Source organism: Geospiza fortis, unplaced genomic scaffold (assembly GCF_000277835.1).
Source record: "Geospiza fortis unplaced genomic scaffold, GeoFor_1.0 scaffold98, whole genome shotgun sequence".
In the NCBI taxonomy this organism is placed as follows: Eukaryota; Metazoa; Chordata; class Aves; order Passeriformes; family Thraupidae; genus Geospiza; species Geospiza fortis.
In genome coordinates, this window is record NW_005054306.1 from 12409967 (window position 1) to 12430551 (window position 20585).

General features: G+C 36.9%; 1 protein-coding gene across 1 annotated transcript in view; it reads left to right on the top strand.

Annotated features, from left to right (window-relative positions):
* L3MBTL3 (L3MBTL histone methyl-lysine binding protein 3) overlaps positions 1–20195 on the top strand; it is a 74866-nt gene extending 54671 nt beyond the window's left edge. The window contains exons 16-22 of the mRNA XM_014312071.2: positions 640–742; positions 8291–8437; positions 9831–9995; positions 13589–13680; positions 18240–18403; positions 19200–19262; positions 20079–20195. Of these exons, the coding sequence (XP_014167546.2) occupies positions 640–742; positions 8291–8437; positions 9831–9995; positions 13589–13680; positions 18240–18403; positions 19200–19262; positions 20079–20195 (851 nt within the window). The remainder of the gene's footprint in view (positions 1–639; positions 743–8290; positions 8438–9830; positions 9996–13588; positions 13681–18239; positions 18404–19199; positions 19263–20078) is intronic.
* The last annotated feature ends 390 nt before the right edge of the window (positions 20196–20585 follow it).

Below are 20585 nucleotides of genomic sequence, written 5' to 3' on the forward strand. Positions count from 1 at the left end.
TTCCTGCAGAGGCTCAGCAGGTGCTCCCAGTGTCGTGTACTGGAGCAGGGCTGTCTCTCACTTGCTGTGAAACTGTGGGTTATGCATTGTGTTTGCTTGGGCCTCAAAGCTCCCTTTGACATCCTTTGATGTGTCTGCAGGCATCATTGTACAGATTGGTAAATCTGATGGCTTGTTCTTTTTAGTCGTACTTGCAGCCTTCATTTTCACATCTTTTTTACTGGAAAACTGCAGCTAAAAGATGTGTAAGGACAGTACGCATTACAAACACATCCCTGTCTTCAGGAACAGGGATAGGGTAGCTTCCTTTTTCTGTGCTCTTGCAAAACAACTAGGTTCCAACTAAATGTAGATAGTAGAAGAGAAATTCAATGTCATGCAGTTCCTCCAAGATTTGTGTTCTTTATATAAACATAGTTCTGTTGTAGAGATTTACTCGCATGGAATAAAATTATTTCTCCAGTGGATTAGGTTGTTTAAATCTCCATCCATGCTTTTACAGAATGTATTATTAAAGTATTTCTGTTTACTTATTTCTTCATGCTTGCTACAATGCACTGGCATTCATGCATATTTATATAGCTTTTAAATATTAGATAATTTTCTTAAATCTCATTTGTAATTTCACCTGGCATGCAGGTCCCTTGGAACTGGTGGAAGCTTTAGAGCATGGAGGGTGTCCCACAGCAGGATGTAAGGGAGTTGGACACATTAAAAGAGCAAGACATATCGGCCATCATAGGTATGTTCTGTGAAAGTGATTTTACTCTTTCAACTGAGGGATGTGTGCAGATGGTTCTTTTAAATTGTTGTTCATAAGAAAACAGATCCAAGCTGGAAAAAAAAAGGAAATCTTGTAAACCTAAATATGCAGTTATTTCAGTTGCCATGGTGAGCATGCTGAAATAAACATTAGCAATCTGTAACTTCATTTCACCAGGGTGTGCTGAGATAAGATTTGCTGTACATTACTTTTTGTCACAATTGGTAGATTCAGTTACTCTGTATTTTGTTCCTTTGAGGATTCCTCAGCTTGCTGTCCAGTTTGCAAAATATTACAGACAGATATGTATAAAGCAATTACTTCTGAACCTTTTGAAATATGAGGCCACTGATTTTCTTATGGCTTGGGTGTTCTTGTTCTGCTTGGTTGGTAAGGGTAAGGATTTGCTTGTTGGCTTGGAGCAATGCTAGGAGAGGAATTCCGATTGGCGTGTTCCCGCATGACAACTTGCTGCTTCTATGTAGCGTTTCTAAAGATGCTTTGTTGGACACCTTCTGAAGTAAAATTCAGAAATATGGACGTCCCATCCTAGACAGTAGTTGATATTAGCACCAGAGAATGGAATGGAAGGGACAGAGAGACAATGACCAAGTAAATGGAAAACATTTCTCAAGTTGAAATTTTATTATTTTTAAAATACTTAGTGTGGGGTGAATCCAGACTGTTTCAGTAAGGGATGTACAAGTAATATAGTATGTTAAGTTGAGAATAAAGCACCATAAATATCATCCTGTTGCCTTTTCAAAAATTAGAGCTTCCAAAAGTTGTCATTTTTCCATTACACAGTCATAGAATTCTCAGATGTCATATCTCTCTGTTCTTTCTGCTCTCAGATATGGTTAGAGGACTGCTCTTTGGTTATTTATCTATACATTTTTAAAAGTATCTTTTCAAACTACCTTGATCCAAGATTGAGCTCTGTGGTCTTTTCACGTTTTTGATGAGATCATTATGTCCTGTTGACTCAAATTACGCTACAAGGTTTTGCTGGTGGATCACCATGAGTTAAGGTCCTGACTAATCCCTATCAAAGATACCTGGCCAGTAAAACTCACTGTATTACATTTTGTTACGCAAAAGGCATCTTCTGCTGCAAGTTCTTCCCTGTCTGCAGCAGAAGCATTGTTTGTGCTGTTAGGAGCAGAAGAGCTTCTGATGCTAGGACAGGATTTATCCCCAGGAAGGGACATAGCTAGGATAGCTCCAGTGACAAAACTTGTTGCAGTAGGAAGTGGGAAGGGGTTGCCATGACACAGTATGCCATACCATTGTCTTTCAGACTATTCTCACCCTATTCCGGTTCTCTTTTTCTGTCTGGTTTATTTTTCCTTTGGGTTTTTTTTTCCTCCCAGTTTTTCTACCTTCCCTTTTCTACTTTCCCTTTATTTCACTCAACAAGTAGGGTAACTCCTTAAACAGTTAAGTCAGTCCTTAACACTATTGTAACCTTCTGCATTCATAGCGTTAGTCCACTGCAAATGTGAACTAAACTAGATTTGCCAAAAAAGCTTCCTGACTGCTTATTTGAAATCCATGTAATTTCACATTCTAGTAGACTTGAGTCTTGTATGATTTATTATTGCATCTAATCTGGGAGGTAGTAAATTCCAATTCCTTATCAAGTGCTATCTCAATTACTTAGAATCAGGTGGACATAACATGGCTTTCAGCCCAAAGTTGAAACTTAAAATGAGAAAAAAAAAGAAAGCAAATTTGTCTGAAAAGTTTTTAATTTATGATCTCTCTAAATAAACATTGGCAATAAAAGTTCTAATGTTTTAGATGGAAGGGATGAGTAAGAGCTATATGTCTATTTACTTTGTGTAGCCTTTGCTTTTATAGCTACCTTTTCCATGCTATTTAAAGGTCGTTATACTTACTCATCCTAAATATTAAGAAAAGAAACAAACTCATGGCATTTCATTGTGCTTCCTTTTTTACTGTAGTCTAAGCAATCCAATTATTTGCACATTAACTGATAGTTCTAGTGTGTAAAAATATAACCAAGGAGATTTTGTTGAACATAAGACAGATATTTGCTGTTTCATAGCAAATATATTTTACCAGTAAGTATCTGATTCACTAGCTATTGATTTGCCCTCTGTGATGATGCTCTAGTTTTGTTCCTATTTCGGTGGAAAATACTGAGATGAGTTCTCTTCTGGAGCCTACAGACTCGAGGGTCCAGGTTTCCACAAAAATTCTAAGACTGTACCACCACTTTTTTCCTGAATTAACCAAGAGATTTTAAAATTTGTACAATTTTCCACATCAGGTGGCATTCCCTTCGCTCTTTTATCTTGGCAACCTTGAAATGTATTTAACCATGCTTATCTTGTTTTTTGTGATGAGGTGCAACGCATAAATGCCTGTGTGCAGAAAAGATGATAATTTAAAATGCTAAGTAGTTCTGAAATGATTTTGAGAGCTTGTTCCTTAGGAATCAGATGAAAGCCTTGGTGATTAATTATATAGCAGTGCTAAAGCATTTACTTTTTGGAAAAGTTGATGTTACTAAGGACCTGATACCTATCACCAGTTGATCTAGGGTTATGTGTGGCACAGCTGAAACAGCCTGACATACAGATTGTTGGCATTATGCAGATCACCTGCATATTTATGCTTGTGAATTGTATACCCTGATGTTTAATGCATGCAGTAATTCTCAAGTTCAAGCAGGAGCGTGAAGGGGTCAGTTGTAAGTAGTTCATTCGAGTTTTGAGTCAATTCTTCATGCTGAAAGCTCAAACTTCCTGTGTGTTATGTGTAAGTTGAAGTGAACTGAAGTGCTGCGGTAGAAGCTGTAGGAGAACGCATGTTACATAAACATGGACACCTCAGGTCAGCAGGAGGTCACATCTTTTTGTTCCGTGGTTTTTGATGCCAGTCTCAAGGTCATTGGCATCAGCCAAATCCATTCTAAAGTACTCTTGATTTCTTGATTCAACTTTAGACTGTTAAAGCAGCTTTCTTTGTGAAATTTGTAAAAGAGAATAGTTGTATTCATTGTTATGAGACTAGTTAAAAATGTTATCTTAAAGCCTGAAGTAAAGAGATCACTTAACAAAATCCATCAGCAAAGAAAAAAGAAAGAACACACCCCTCAGATGCTGTCAGGATCTTTTCTCTGAAGGTTTCTTGCTAATCATATATTGCTACCAGCTGATGTGATCACCTGGATATAGGGTGCTCTAGACAGTCTAATCCATCCATTAGTCCAGTGTGGAGCTGTCATACACCCCTCATAGAGCTTCATCCCTTGGCAGTGCTCAGCAGTAACTTGCACCTGAAAGGCAATGAGGAGCTGGTGTTGGTGACATTTCCAGCCACTACAGCTGAACCAGGAGACCTGTCTGTGGCTTAATACAAGTTTGCAAAATATTTCAAGTGTTCAAAAAGACTAATAATCTGGATTTAATAGTACTTCATATGCAAGTTCTTAGACCTAACAGAGTGCTACCTTACTCTTCTTTAGTTTAAGAGAGGATCCTGGCCTATGTTCCCTTCTGATATTAGGTGGAGCTGAGAGTATTGTGTCTGGACTCTGTGCTTCAGAAAATTTGCATACTGCTGCAAGATAGGAACATCTTCAAATGTCTGGAGAAGTGTAAGGTCCATGCCTATCAGATCCCAGTTTTAACCTCCTACCCTTGAACTTTACAGAAAAGAGATAGGTATGTAACTGCACCTAGAGATAGATCTTGAGTGTGACAGAAGAGCAGTTGAAAATAAACACAGGTGGGGTGTGCTACTCAACAATTCTGTTCCGTCAGACAGTTTTGGAAAGGGCTCTATTGACTTGAAAATCCCAGGCCTGCAATAAGAATGGTGCATTGCCTTTTTCTCTCTTTATCTTTCATGATTCAGTAAAAACAGAAACTTATTTTAATGCTCAGTTTTTACTCAGCATGTGCAGGACTCTGGAAACAGTGGCTCCCTTTCCTTGGAAAACTGTGTCATGGACACTCATATTGCCAGCCAGTCTGCTGCCATTTCAGTGGTGCCCTGCAGACAGCTAATTATTGTGCTGAGCTGATCCTTCAGCATTTGGAGATGGCTGATTACTCTCGTGTGTGGGGGTGTGTGTGTGTCAGGTGGCATTAATGTGAATGTTTGTTTACTGAGGCAGCTCCAATGATAATTGAGATCCTCGTGTTGGACTGGTTCCAAAGCTGTGGGGCAGTGCTGGGGGCTGTACAGCCCTGCCAGAAGAATAGCAGAGGTTTCACATTGAGTACCTGCTGCTTTTGCTTCATGCCATTCTTCCTGAGCCTCTGGCAGACCTTGGTACCCCCAAGCCAAGGACATCTGATAATTTTGGAAACTAACTTCTGAACTTGTGCTGTTTTCAAAATGGTGTGCTAAAGCAAAATGTAAGCTGGAGCAGAAATCCAGGTTTAAGGTGATAGAAGAGTTAAAAATCCTTCTTTAATATTAAATAACCTAAACACCAAGACTTCTGAGCCCTTGAGATGAGTTGTGTTAAAATCTTACAGTCCTGTATAAATTGAATACTTCTATTATGTAGGAATAACAAGATTAATTTTTTTCATTCTTTGTAGTTGACAAGTTAAACTGAACTGAAGGCTGGAGGCATTGAGATTCATGAGGATTTACTGATTGATCCACTGGTTCATTCATGCTGTGTTTTGTTGTAACCTAGCTAACAGTGGAAACCACATGGGTTCTTTTTGTTGCTTCAAGTAACAGTAACATCAAAGGACCATCAAGGTGTTTTTTAAAAATTGTACAGCAACTTGAATGATTAATTACAGAGAAAAAGTAATCCGAATGTAGTGTTCCAAAGCATAGTTAATATTATAACTATTGTTGACTGAAACTGTCATTCAACTTCAGTTTTTCCAGAAAATACTACAGGGAAAAGTAGTATATAAGCAGGCAAGTTATAATAAAGGACTGAATATTTAGGCTTTTTCTTAGGGTATTTTGTTTGGGTTTTTTTGTTGTTGTTTTGTTTGTTTGTTTTGTTTTGTTTTTGTTTTTTTAGTTTAAAACCTATTAGTGGTGTTGGTAAACAGAAAACCTGCTGGAGTCTGACAATTATATTGTCAGATTTCATTGGGACTGTAAGCCTTGCTTAATAATACACAACTGAAGTTAAATACACATTGGTAGTGTTCAGTGTTTCCTTGTGACAGTCCTTTAACTGCTCAGAAACATTGCTCAAAACACCTCTGTGAGCCTAGGAAGCCAAAAGAAAATTACATGCTTTGCCCTGTAGCAATGGCAGAACTGAGATTAACCAATATATTCATGAATTTCTGAAAACTGTATTTCATCACAGTGGTATGTGTTTGTCACAGCAAGAACTTAAATCACACTAGCATTGGTGCCTTAAAACCTTTTTCTGAGCAGAAGCCTGTATCTTTTATCTTGCATTTCTTTTGAAAGAGAATCATTGTGATAGATGCAGCAGCGTAAGTCCTGTGGCAGAGGCTAGTCCTAAAACGCACAAAACCAGTAGGTAGAGAACAAATGTAAGTAGACATCTATAAATAGATTTAAAATAAAATGCCCTATTCTGCTTAAGAGAAAGTAGAAATAAAAAGTGAATGTTCCAAGTTAATTTCTATTTGTATATTTTGTTCCATGTCTCTAAAAAATTCCATTAACAAAAGCATACCATACTTCAAGTTTAGTGTTTTATAGCCAACTGGGTGGCTGGGCTTTATCTGATTTGAATGTGTAAACAAAAATTCCTCAGAAGAAGGCAAAAAGATGACTGTTCTGTGCTTCATTGGACCACCTGGGGATATGGCTGCATGTCCCTTTACAGCACTGTACATCTGATTGGAGTAGCCTTAAACAGGGATCTCATCTCATTAGAAAAGCAGAAGCTATTCTCTTTTTTTTTCTTTCATAATTCAAGTTCAGCATAGCTACTCAAGGATTTTAAAATAATAATGTAGTATTAAAAAATGTTTATACTGTCTTGTTTTCAAATGTGCCAAATGAAGAAATCAGACTGTTGATATCCTGTCTTGATAACCCCAGCAAGGGCTGACTGTCTTGGCCTTAAGGAATTTGCTCCTTTTGTGCAAGTGCTGATAGAAATGTAAATTTCCACCAACTTTTTGTTTATCTTGGCAACATCAAAATTAGATTACCAATATTGGTCCAACCCCATTATAGGAGCTGTTACTTACTCATTCTGAACCCAGAGCTTTGTTGGTAAGAGAAGAGGAGAGTGTACAGCGTATTTTAAATTAAAAGGCCTTTTTCTTTTTTAACACTGTGCTTTTTAGAAAGAAAACTATAATGAAAGCTGTTGTTTTTCTATTAATTTTTGAAATTTGGAGGTGGCTGGGCATATGGCTGTCAAGGTAGAATTTTTTTATATTAGACAGTTCTCTTTGGAAATCATGCATGTAACTATCAGTGAAACAAATGAAACATTGCAGTGATTTATGGAAAGATGTGTAGTTACAGTAACTTCTTTCAGGAAAAGAAAATAAGCAAAATTGTAGAACATGGGGGTTTTACCTTTTAAAATTATGGAAGTCATTGTAACAATACAGGTGAATAGGAAAGCATAATTTCAAAATATAGTTAATGTCATAGCTCATGAGCCACAAATGGAGCATCATATTTAGTACAGTCTGTCCTGTATCTTACATAGTTTGGAAAACTTGAGTGTGATGCTATTCACTGTTGTAACATGCATATACTATTCAGAGTATAGGATATTATCATTGGTATGTTGAGTATGTGGTCTGGCTGACAACTCAGTTGAACACTGCAGAGCATTCTACTAAAGAAAAATCCTAGTTCAGCCCCATGTGTTTTGGTTTGTGTTGCTGTTTTTCCCTTTCCTACTTCTTGTGCAAACACAGGTTTTCTGACTTTGGCATGACTTTCACATTTCTTAGAGCAGTATTTAAAAGTCATTGTGTCAAAGTTCATTGTCAGATTATTTCCCCAGCAGGAGTGCAGTGAATGTTAAGAGAGACTGTAAAAGTATCAGTCTCTTAATGGAGTATCACAAAATGGCATTTGCAAAGATGGGGCACTCACTGCAGTAAGGGGATGTGCTCCAATCCTCATGTTTTGCCCTTGAAATGCAGCTTCTGTGTAGACATTACATAACAGAAATGTCCTCCTTCACATAAATAAATAACCATGGTAATATGACTTTATTTGGAGAGACATGGGTATATCAAAGGCATCCTGTGTTGTATGCATAAATACCATTAAAATGATGAGGGAGCAGGCTAAACATTTATCTGGCAATTTTCCACAATGAATGTTGTAATAGAAATTAATACAATTCGTGTGACACAAGTTGCTGTCAAAAGGAAATGCGAAATCGAGGGTTTTGTTTGATGGATTTACTAACATTTTAAAGTACAACTATTCACTGCATTTTTTAAAAATCTTCTTTATTTTAAGTTATTGCATCTACTTCTAGGAAATTCCAATGACATTTTGTTTGAAATCAGTAAAGTGTCTGAGAATAAGGAGTAATTGTTGTTCTTCAACTTCTAGTGCAGTCAGCTGTCCATATTCAGAGATGAACTTGAACAAAGAAAGCCTCTTACCTGACCGATTGAGTGGGGAGATGCCTGCAGCCAGTCCCATCCCCAGAAACAGAAAAGTGGAAACAAATGAAAGATCCACCTCTCCTGTAATCAAGTAATTATGATTGAAGCAATGTCCATGACTAACAGCAATATTTTATTCTGTGTTCTCCAATGCTATTTATAACTGTGTAAGGACTGAATGGTTTCAGAAAGGCCTGCCTATTTATCTACATTTTCATTTACAGGGAAGAAATTTTTTTTTTTCAGTGCTTATCAAAAAGGTCATGGAGCTGTCAAAGACTGATACTGATTTTACAGTCTATGGTTTAACAAGAGTTTGGTTTCATCTTCAGTGTAACTATCTAGACTACTAAGTGGTTAACTGGAATTTAAAATTGAATGTTGACCAGTTGGTTTCCCTTTAGAAAATTATTTCTTTTTGTTCCTTTTGTTTGCTGTAGTGGTGTTATTGATGTGACTGTAAATTAATGTAGCTCTTTGAAGAACAGCCACTATTATGTCTTTACAGTGGGAGTGGGGAATCAAATTACTGGGACTGAGTTTTGCAAGAATAGTGCTGAAGTCTGTAGCTGAATCTTTTAAACAGGAGGACTGGGAAAAAACAAAGGAGTGTGATACCAAGATGATTATTTTCAGATTATTATTTTACCTCAGAAATTGTGGATATTGATTCCTCTGCTTATTTTGGGCTATAGGGAAAAATAGAGAATTTAAGAAGGACAGGAAAGGAAGGGAGCCTTTCCCTTCTTTTCAAGGGTTATATTAATGTAAACGTGTGAATGATGTGAAATATGAAAATGTGAAGATTTCCAGTTCCCACTGTAATGACCACATATTTTCAACAGATGGTATTTTAAATTGCCTTCTCAAAGACAGTTTCAGTTTCATGCTTTAAAACCCAGAATGTTCTACTGTCTAAGAGTTCTGCCTGATTTGATTGTTATAAAGGTATAGAGTTTTAGAAATCTGAAGTGACTTAATTACTCCCTGGCAGGTAGTCTGCTTACCATTACAGCAAATCCACTAGCACTCTGAGCATAGTCCTCAGTGGCAGGGACTGTGTCAAGTGCTACTTTTTTCATTGTCCCAATTAACAGGCTGCATAGAACACTTTAAAGACTGCACAGTGATATGTTATGGGAGAGAAGGGATAGGAGGAAAATAATACCTCAAAGTGTTCTTGTGTAACAAATATTTGAAGTGGATAGCTTATTATCAGAAGTAATATTAGACAAATTCTGTTCCTGTTTAATTGTCTAATCATTTTACCATTGACTTAATGGAGAAGAGAGTTCTTTATTATGATTTCTGAAATTGCCATGTGTACAATTTATTTAGTGGCAAGTAAAAAAACTTCTCTGTATTTCTTAACCAAAAAAACACCTTGGATGTTTTCAGTTTACTTTTTCTGCATAGAGAAAATAAATTAAACAACAGCTTTGCTGCTTCCACTTCTAAACATTTTGTTAATTTGTTTTAAACAGTGACAGAAAATGCCCCAGCCCTGGTCATGTAAGTATGAAATCTTCACCTCACAATCGACCATCAGGGAAAACTGTACCAGAAACAACCAAGCTGGAAGATGCAGAAAATAAATCTCCTTGCAAGAAGCCCCTGTTATGCAGTGTGAAAGAAAAGAAGGCACCTGGGTAACTCTCAGCTCCTTTCAAAGTATTGAGTGTTTGGAGTCAGTTCAAAATGCAACTTACTGGGCAAAGCAGTCCAGTGATTTGTCTGTGGAATTCTTAGCCGTGGGGAAGGAGATGGAAGCTCTTCAGCTCTATCTTAGAAATAGAGGGGAAGGGACTATCACGGGGGATATAAGAAATAAGAAATACATGTCAGAGGAGAGGAAAAATACAATACAATGATTGGAAATTGAGATTCTTCTTCCTAGGTTTCCTATAAAATAATTGTGTCCAAATTATTTTAAATGTACAAATATGTACAAACATGGAAAAATTAAAAGTAATTCTTTAACTTTCAGTATCTGGCATGTATTTTTGACAGAAAATGACATGAGAACTTTTTTATACCATAAATATTATTCTCCAGTGCAAGTTTGGAAACTATCTTTGAAGCTAAAAATACACAATTCAGTGTTTTCATGGGGATATGTGAGGCAATAAGATTCCCTACATTTTTAATTAGTTACAGTATCGCTACATTAATTTATTGACTATTTTCAAACAGAAATAGATGGCACCCTGGAAGAAGATGTGTCATTTGTTATATATTTACATGAGCTACATTATTTTGTGTTCATAATATATGAACTGTGTTAGCACTAATAGCGTCTTGAGAGACAGACAGGAGAGTTGGTATTTTGTGGTAAATAAAACAGCCCACAGTAAAGCTGATGATTGAAGTGGAACTGTTTTGTTAAGAGCTGGACTTTGGTGATCTTTATTGGGTCCCTTCCAGCTCAGGAGAATAAACAGCATTCACTAGTCATACTCTAGTGACTTTAAACAGCACAGAAAGGAAGATGGCTTCAAGTGTAATTTTGAAATAACCTGTGTTAAAAATTGGATGTAATTCATATTTTTTATCATACTTACAGTAGATTCAAATTTTTTTTTAGAAATATACTTTGGCTTTACAGACTACCTCTTAAAATTAATTGAAGAAAAAAAGTTTTTGTCTTTTATTTTTTTGGAGGGTGTTACCTTTACAAGACTTAAGATAACCAATACTTGTGCTATCTGTTCACTGTGTTGAGTCAGTTTTATTAAGAGAATAAGTCTTGTGCCAGCTTTGAACTACCCAGAGACTTTGCAGCTTGTATTTCAACTGTTTGAATACACTGATGACTGGCTGCATTTTATCATCTAGCTTTCCTCATTCATTATGTATCCAGCAAAGTCATGGAGGACTTTCAGTTGAATAATCTCCCTTTGAAAAAGGCATGAAAAATAATGTTCACAACATTAGGTATATATGAACTGCTGGGGTTATAAAATATTGAACATCTGCTTATTGCAATACCCAGTGGATCTTTTTAGATGTGTATTCAAAGTACACATGCATAATTGAAGATATAGATACACACACTTGTGTGCTCTTTAGTTGCTGAGCTCACAGTGTAGATTTAATTATGTTTGACTTCAGTTCAATTGTGTATACCTTTGTATTCAAAGGTAATATTTTGTTTCATAGAAGTCTTTCATTGAGGAACCAACCACAAATGATCCCAAACATGAGTTTTATTTTGTCATGTTAAATCTAAGTGGTACTCAGCTAATCTCTGGTTCCACTTACTCTTTTTCTTTTTTCTCTCTGTCTCTCTTTTTTTTTTTTTGTCTCTCTATGCATCAAACAAGTATACTAGAAAATTTTGGTTTGCAAAAATATAATTATGTACATAAATACTGCAGTGTGTCCCTCTGGAATGTTCCTGAGATTAAAAGTCATGATAAAAATTATGTGCCTACAGGATATTCAATTTTAAAGTATCCTCAGAGTAGCAAAAGAATTTCACTGTAATAAAAATTCTATTCTGGAAATCTTTACAATGAAGGAAGCTGAACACTCAGACTTGGGAATCAAATTATACTAGCTCTTAAAAAAATCTATTTTTCTCCCAGCCTCTTACCCAAAACCTTCAATTCATGATATGGTCATATTTAACTAATGAGGTCAAATTTCTGTATGTATGCTGCTATGAGAATTGCCCTCAAGAAAATAGGGAGGTACTTGTTTCCTCACAGGATTTGGTGATCTCTCTTCCTTAGCTGAATTACAGCTGTCATTTCCTTTGCCTTTGGAATTAATTGCACTAGTTATTTTAGCATGTTACTTTAGAAAGTTTCCTGTGTTTGTGGAGTTTGGAAAATAAGTTTTAAGTGAATAAATCTTTCTGAGGAAGATACTGTGGAGAAGTCCTTTGTGGCACAAGAAGTTGTGCCTGCTGTATGCATTCCACTGGTATTGGTTGTCATACTATTATTATTTGTGTTCTGTCATACTAAAAAGGCTGGATTCCCTGATCTGCAGTGTTCATTTTCCACCATTCCTAGTGTGATAATTATATTTCTGTTGAATTTAGTCACAAATGTTTTGTTGTATATAATATATAAATGGTATTCAACAGTGTAAATGTAAACAGTGGAATTAAATAGGTCTGTTTCTTCTATGGATTTGTGTTTTGAGGCTAGCTAATCTTGATGCCTAACAAAGTGTTAGGTGTGCATCTGCTTTTCCTCTGTGATTTTGACATTTGTTAAGGTGTTCTTCTTGACTTTTTCTGTGGTAGATAGTAAAGCATCAGTTCATATATTAGTGGGATTTCTTGTAGTCTTGACTCTAAGAATCATTCTGTTTGGTGTCTATTTTTAGAAAATGCTCATTATGTACTTGGTATCTCCAAGTGCTCTGAGTATCTGTGATGGTTTAGTAAGAATTGGCCAAAGTGTTCTGAAATTCTTAAAAAGCAGAAGTAAGTAGACACATAATGTCATCAAACTAATATCACTTCACATTTGTCAGAAACCAGGAAGTACCAGGAAATACATCTGGAAATACCTTCTGAAGGCAGAGTTTGAAAAGGAACTTCCCAAGGCTGACTTTAGGACGGGAATGTACACACCCCACCTTCAGAAATTCTCTTATTTCCACATATCTTGCCTGGTTTTTCTCAACAGGGGGAAGACATTCCCTCTCTGCAAATTTTTGGGCTGGCAAGCTTAGGGAGCAGCTGGATAAGAAGTAATGCAAAAGCAGATGCAAAGGAATATAAATGTTTTTGGTGATATTTTTGGGATCATTAGCACCTGCACAACAGGGTGTCAGTAACTGTATTGACAAGAAGTTGATGCCTGTAGAGATTAATGTTGGGGAGAAGAAAAGGAGTAAGTGTTATTTCAGACAGCTCCTGAAAATGGGCTGCATAACCAGCCAGGCTTTGTAGGACATGCAGGTATATATGTGGGTTTCACTTTTCCCACCTTAAGATGTGGACACATCCACTGGCTCCATTTGTGTATTTTTCAGTTTCAGTTATTAAGTGTCAGTTATTAAGTGTAAGTATATACTTGAGCCTTCTTTGCAAAATTCATGTCAGTAGTCATGCCATTCTGTGTAGGTCAGAAATAAGATCCTCTCTCTTTCCTTATTTTATAATGATACAGCATCCTTCGTGTGGGAATCCTGGTGTGTCAATAGTATTGCTAGTAAGAGATTTTATCATGCTTAGTGATTTTTATGATGTACTAATAAAAATTGAACATCTTCTTTTCCTCAGTGGAGTACTACAAACAAAGGATGCCATAAAGCACAAAGAGTGTGACGATGAGGAGACAGAAAATAAGCCGCTCATTTCAAACGAAATCAAAGGTAAATTGGCAGTTCTTAATTTCTTTCAAATTAAAATCTGCAGAAGTGAAGAAGTGTGATGTCCCTTGAAATTCTCATGAAACTCTATTGTAAATTATTTTCCACATTCACTGTCTGTGTCCAAAAATTTATTGACAGCAACACTTTCAGCATTATGTTCTGGTTTGTGGCAAATTTGGAAGGAAGTTCCAAAGGGATATTCCTTAAAGGGCAAAATTTAGCAACCCTTCCCCCTACCTGTTCAGGAGATTGTCTTGTAACCATCAAAGGCTTTTCCAAGAACTTTATCACAGTTGTAAGGTTGAGTGCAAAATGAATAGCAATATAAAAAATCTCATTTCAATGATGTTTTTCTACTGACTTTTCAAAATAGTTTATTAAACCAGTCTGAATTGTAAAGATATAAGATTCACTTATTGCCTTGAAAATGTATTGAAAGTTAAAGCACTTACACATTACAGATGTAAAGCAAAATTAAGGTGACTTGCTTAACCCAGCCTCAGTCTTGTTGAGGGTGATGGCCAGATTGTGGCTCTCTTTGGTGAGACAGGAAAGTTGTCATATGGTCTCCAAAGATTTCTTCCAGTGTGGGCTTTTCTTATGTTCAGTGATTGTGAGCAGTTGTATGTACAGCTGTAGCAAAACTCTTGACTGTTCACAGATCCAGTTGGACAGATGGAAGCAGCTGTTCATTAATAATTTTTATCCTCATTGTTTAGAAAGAATACAGCACAAATCCAGAATATCAGAGTCTTATATTTGCTAATTTTTTCACATGTGAATCTTAGTATCAGGCTTGTTATTAGATTGAGTCAGTGCATTGGTGCAGTGCAGTTTTGCTGCAATAATTTTATTAATTGATACAAGGTCAATGCAAGTTAAGTGTCTTAATTTCCTAATCTTAATTCCTTGTATTTTTAGATTATTTTCTTCAGCATTTTTTTGTACAACAAGTTTGTAAAACTTTCATCAAAATTGAGTAATTGACTTGAGTAACTCTTTCTTCAAGAGCTGCATGTCTTGCCTTTTAAGTGAGCTCATCTCTGTAAAATGCTGGAAATTCTTTGAGACTGCATAGAGCTTGCATAAAGATAAAATTAAGGTAGTGGTTTATTTTTAAGTATTAACCTGATGCATTTTTTTTTAACCTTAAGACATTATTTATCTGCCAGTACTTTTCAGGTAGATCTGAAGCACTCTGATCTGAGTGTAAAATTTGAGAGATTCCATCTATTGTAGGAGCTGTGAAAAAACTGTATTAGTGTTTTGAAACATGAAGTTCAGAATTATAGAGAAAATGAAGCATTAAAAGAAGCAAGTCTCTAAAGCAAATAGAAGAGACTTTTTAGTAATTTTAGCTATTCTGTTTCAGTGAGAAGGAAATATGCAGCTTTGATGTTAACTTTTGCATTATTTGACGCCAAAAAAAAATTCAAATTGTTGGGAGCATTTTAAATTGTCTGGTATTGTTCTTTTAATTCTAAGAAAACTGGCCTGATTTTGTGAAGCATTTTGAGTTTGACAAAATTGACACCAACAACCTCTGCTTGCTAGGTTCTTACATAGTTAGATTTAGGAAAATAGAACATTTTCTTACATTATTTTCTGGAAAAGTTGTTCTTTTTAAACACATAATGTTATGTTATTATGTGTTTAAGTAGGATGGCACATTTAAGCTGTAAGAGGAAAATGCATCATTAAGTTCTTGCTATCACAGTCATGGAAATCTCAAGATAAAATAATTGTGCATTTATGAACTGTCACTCTTGGTACCTGTGCTTGTTGCCCTGGTTTTTTTGGCATGTCACTTACCTTGTTATTCTTCAGCCTACTTTTGCCATGCTCACTTGACCAGTTCCCTACTGATAACTTTATAAAATGTGTACTGCTGTCTTCCCTTTGTTTGGAGAAAGATTATTTGGAGCTAAAGAACTCCACTGAAATCACTGCCCCTTCATACTAACTTTTTTATGGGCATAAATCTTGTGCTTAAAAACGTTATATATGCTAAGAGCTAGACCCATGCAGGAGTCAATGAGCAGTGTTAATGGTCTCTCATTAATGCCAGAAAGTTTTTGCCATTTACCTTCTATGAAATCTAAGTTTATATTTTGTTCTGTGGTAACTCATTAAGAAGACAGAGATGAACTCTCAGAGACAAGGATAACAAGGTGATATAAAGTAAGAACAATGTAAAGGCAGGTGGGCTGATGCTGAAGCAAAATGTCATCAAAGACATGGTTAAGGTTTAAAAGTGTGAACTTTGTGCATCTGGCTGCTATCTTGTGGAGCTGGCAAGCAGATTTTGTTTATTCACTTGAGTGCTTGAAGAAGCTGTTTGTGGTTCTGTGATGAAACTGGCTAACCTCTGGTGCACCCCAAGTTACTCTTCTAAATGTCCCAGTTGAGACATAACTTGGAATAGATCTCATATTTTCTATGGTCCAGAAAGACAGATTGCCTCTCTATGGGAAGCAGAGCGTGCAGAGTGAGAAATACTCCAGAGCATTCCCTACTCCAGAGGGTAGGGAAAACTTTTAACTGTCTGGTATTAGAGATATAGATTGTAGCCAAAGTGGTGTGTTCTGGGCTTCCTATTACAAGGTTACCCACACTAAATCTAAATTTCATCTTTTTTGCTGTTGTGGTTTTATCTGCCACAGGGCTAGGGACTTTTATTTTTAATCTTTTCAATCTAATTGAGTAAACTGTACTTTACACGGTCCACTGGTGCTCTTTGCCTTACCTGTGAGGCAGATACTACATAGACTGAGAATGCTGCTCGCTATGCCTGTACCTATGTGCTGTTGTGTGTATGTGTATATTTATATATGTGAATACAGGGTGTGATTTTCTTCTGTGTGGTATTTTCTTCATGCAGCATAATAGTCTGCTATTTATTATTTATGTGGCACTATCAATATATTGCATGTTTTGTGAATGAAAGGAAAAAATAGCTGAACACTTAACATTTCCAGCTCTTGAGAGACCTTGTCTAGAAGGAAAAGATGAGCGGGTAAGGATAGGGAGGGGATTTGAGGAACAATTAGAAAGATACTGTTCTGTAAAATATGCTTTAAATTCAGCAAAGTTTCTACCTTTTACATTCCTTTCTGAGATTTTTATTAGTATTAGAGGCTCTAAGGAGCATTTGTAAGACAACAGTGAAGTGTAAAAAGACATTTAGGGAACTCTCTTTGAAGAATGAGAGTATAATGGTAATAAAATATTAAGGAGTCTATTTTAAAAGAAATGAATGAGTGGGCTGACAGTGCTGACTAAATGGCTTGAGAGTCAACTTCAGAATAATAGGCATTAATATGAAATGAAGATAGATCTTGAAAGTAACAAAAAACTAGGCTCGAGGAGCAGAACAACACAAGCAAATGTGATAACATCCTATGTTAGGTGTATTATAGGCCAGCCCTACTCACTGTGCTGGCAAAAATCCATAATGGGAATTCATACCCTAGTTGTTGGGTGCAAATGTGTGAAAACTAGAACATTATGGTTAATAGCAGTTTCTCAAAAGTGAAAGTAGAATGGAACTGCAACAGAAATGAACAATCCAAACAAAAATAGCATAGGGATTTGTAAGTAACTGCATGAACCATGTCATTAAGGAATATTAGGCATTAAGAGTGTACATTGTTGGTTGTTCCTTGAGAAGTGAATTTCAGACGTTTTCCACAATTAGAGTTGGCAATTGGGAAGCACTTGGGCCTGAGTTCAGAGAGCAGGCACGTTGCTTTTGCATTGCCAATCGATCTAAATGAACAGGGATGTCATATGCAGTTTGACATAATTCAAGGTATGACTCTTCTCTCTTTCCTGCTGCACACATCTGCAGCTGCTGCTTTTCTCCAGACAACAGCAGTGTGTGTCTAAGGCAGCCTCCCACCTTTGGGGACAGTGGGATGGGAGATCATTCCTTCCATTATGGATGAGTGAGATAAATGCAGCATGGAGGAGTTTAATGTTATTTTCCAAACAAAACATTCAATTAAAGTGGAAGCAGAGAATTTGCAGACATTTGTGTTTTTTCCTCAGAAGAACTGAAAAACATTTTGTTGTGGATGAGCCATAAATGTTGTGTGGGCTGGGACTGTATAACTGATTCACTTGGAATTTTGTAGCAGTGCAGTGCTGCTTTTGATTTTCTATCAGCTCAACCCCAAAATTAAGTTAATTCTTGTATTGCTGTACAACTATTAAATATGAGTGTGATTTATTGTACTAAAATATTTAAAATTGTTTGACCTGTGGTGTGTTATGCTAACAGATCTGATGGCATGGAATTGTGTTGTGTTGAAAGAGACTTCTTCCATGTAGGAGTAGTTATATTTATAGAGAGCCAATATAATGATAGTCATACTAGTGGAAGAACAGTCATGGCTCTTCCAATTCTGGTTTGGCATTCATGGCATTTTACTATTCAAGCAAAACTTTACAGCTTGTGTAGGGAGGCCCATGAATAGAAATGAATGTGCTTTTCCTGTGACTGATCTCATCATCAGCTGAGGGATTTAATTCTTGTTTCTTGCTTCCCATTGCTGAAGATGTTGAAGAACCCAACACGCAGAGGCTTCTCTCCCAACCAGTTATCGTGTCTTCTAAGTTGCAAATCCCTGGCCTACCCTTGCGCTGGGAACAGCAGAGCAAGCTCCTTCCAAGTGTAGCTGGGATCCCAGCCAGCAAAGTTTCTAAGTGGAGTACAGATGAGGTAGGTTCCCCCTTTGTCTTCTATCTTATTACCACTGTCCTTGAAGGCTGAATCAGAGCTTTAAATTATCCCCATAAATTAAGAATAATACATGAGTACTCAGAGGACTAGACTCACCCAAACCTAATGTAACTGATCCCCAAAATGCTCATCCCGCTGCCATCCAGCCCCAGAAGCAGAAGTATTAATTCATATGTGTATTGATGCAGATAAATATGTGTGTGTGTATATATATATATATATATATATATATATAAAAGCACATTCAGTGGTGTTTTAAAGAGAAGTGCTAAATGTATGGCCCAGCATATCAAGTGCTCGTGGTCTCCACTACCAACATCTAGTCCCCACACAAGCATTCTGGTGGAATGGACCCCAGTGTAGGTGTCTGCATGAAGCAAGAAGCTTTTCCTGGTGCGTAGTTTGGATGTGGCACACTGCTTTGGAGAGTGAGAATATAGTGCAGAGAGGAACTGTATGGATATGGTAAGGCCATAACACCTGATTTTAAGATTAGAGCCTCTGTTCAGGTATGTAGCAATGCTTGAATGGACAGAATCTTGTAATTGCTTTACTTTCACAAGTACCTGTGACTGTTCTCGGCACCTGAGGCAGTTGGATCTCATTTAATCAGAGAACAAAAGAAGCATGACTCTATGCACTTACAGAACAAGGTGGAACACCTAATATGAGACTGTAAAAACAATAGCTAAAAGACTAATGATTGTCAGCCTTAAAGACTATTTTGAGAAAACATGAGTCTAACTAAATCTTTTGTTGTATGCTTTGGTGGCAGGTCTCTGAATTTATACGAAGTTTACCAGGATGTGAAGAACATGGCAAGGTGTTTAAAGACGAGGTGCGTAAAAAAGGACAGAGACAAGAAAGCTTGGTAGAAATACATATAAATTAGTAGGATGAAGTGTATGGAATCATAGAATCATTAGGGTTAGAAGAGCTCTTTAAAATATTAGGTCTAACCCTCCAACCTAGCACTATCCCTCTAGCCTCTAAACCTTGCCAACCAGCACCAGATCCAGATGCCTCTTAAACTCTTCCAGGGATGGTGACTCCACCACCTCCTGGGGCAACCCATTTCAGTGCCACATTGTTTAAAGTCAGATGCAAATGTATGGACGATTAGGTTGGTTTTCAAGTCATGAAGTAGGAATAAAGAGAAAACTAGCCAAGTGTCAGCCAGGTCTTTTTCCAACTTTGTTCCTGCCAACTGAAATTACTTACAAACTTTGTGATTTACTACTGGTCTCTCTTGGTCTGGTTGGACAAGATTTATAAGCAAGGATGTTATTTTAGTTCTCCAGGATGTTAATAAGTAAAACAAAGGAGAAGAGTAGTTCGAGATAACCGCCCCTCAAAACTCCTTGCATCTTGTCTCATCACATTTAGCTATTGATGCTCTTCCTCCTGATATAGCCAATTATGAATGTGATTTAACTGAGCAGCGAGTGAGAAGATCTGAAGGTTCTGAAGAGGTTCAAAGGAGCATGTACTCACTTTGTGAGCATGCCAAGTGTGCATTTCTGTCATCTGAGAAGATTGTTTTTCCGAAGTTGTCATTAGGAATGGATAGGGTTTTAGATACATTAGGCCTTATAAACTAGGTTGTCTTATATTTTTTTCTGCTCAGAGGTTTGTTATTCCTGTTAATGCTTAGCTTCAAGAAGGCAGTTTGATCACAGATGCCAGGGTGATCAGGTGCTTATCCCAGCCAGACGACCTGAATGGGCAGAGTCAGCCAGCCTTTCAAGTGAAGAATAATTTTGCTGCTTAGACTTGGGAAGGCACCTCCTGAAGAAAATGCATACAGATGGCTCTGCTAATCTGCAACAGAAGCTTTCAGGCTGTACTGTAGACTGTAATGACTATTACAGCTGCTTATCAAAGGACTGAGAGGCTGCATCTCTGGGCATTTGGCACTAGCCCAGATGTTGAGCATTTTAGTATTCAAGCCTGGATTGTTCCCTATGTCACTTAGGGTGTCTCATCAATGAATTTAGAAATAAAAGTTGGCATATTGCTAATCAAGTCAGCAAACAGCAAGTGCTACAGAGATGCTGAATCCTTAACACTTTCATTCTCAGAGGTGTGATAAAATATTTCCTTTCTCTAGGATTCAGCCTCTCAGGCTTGGTCTGTGACTAGTAAATTAAATGTCCCCCAC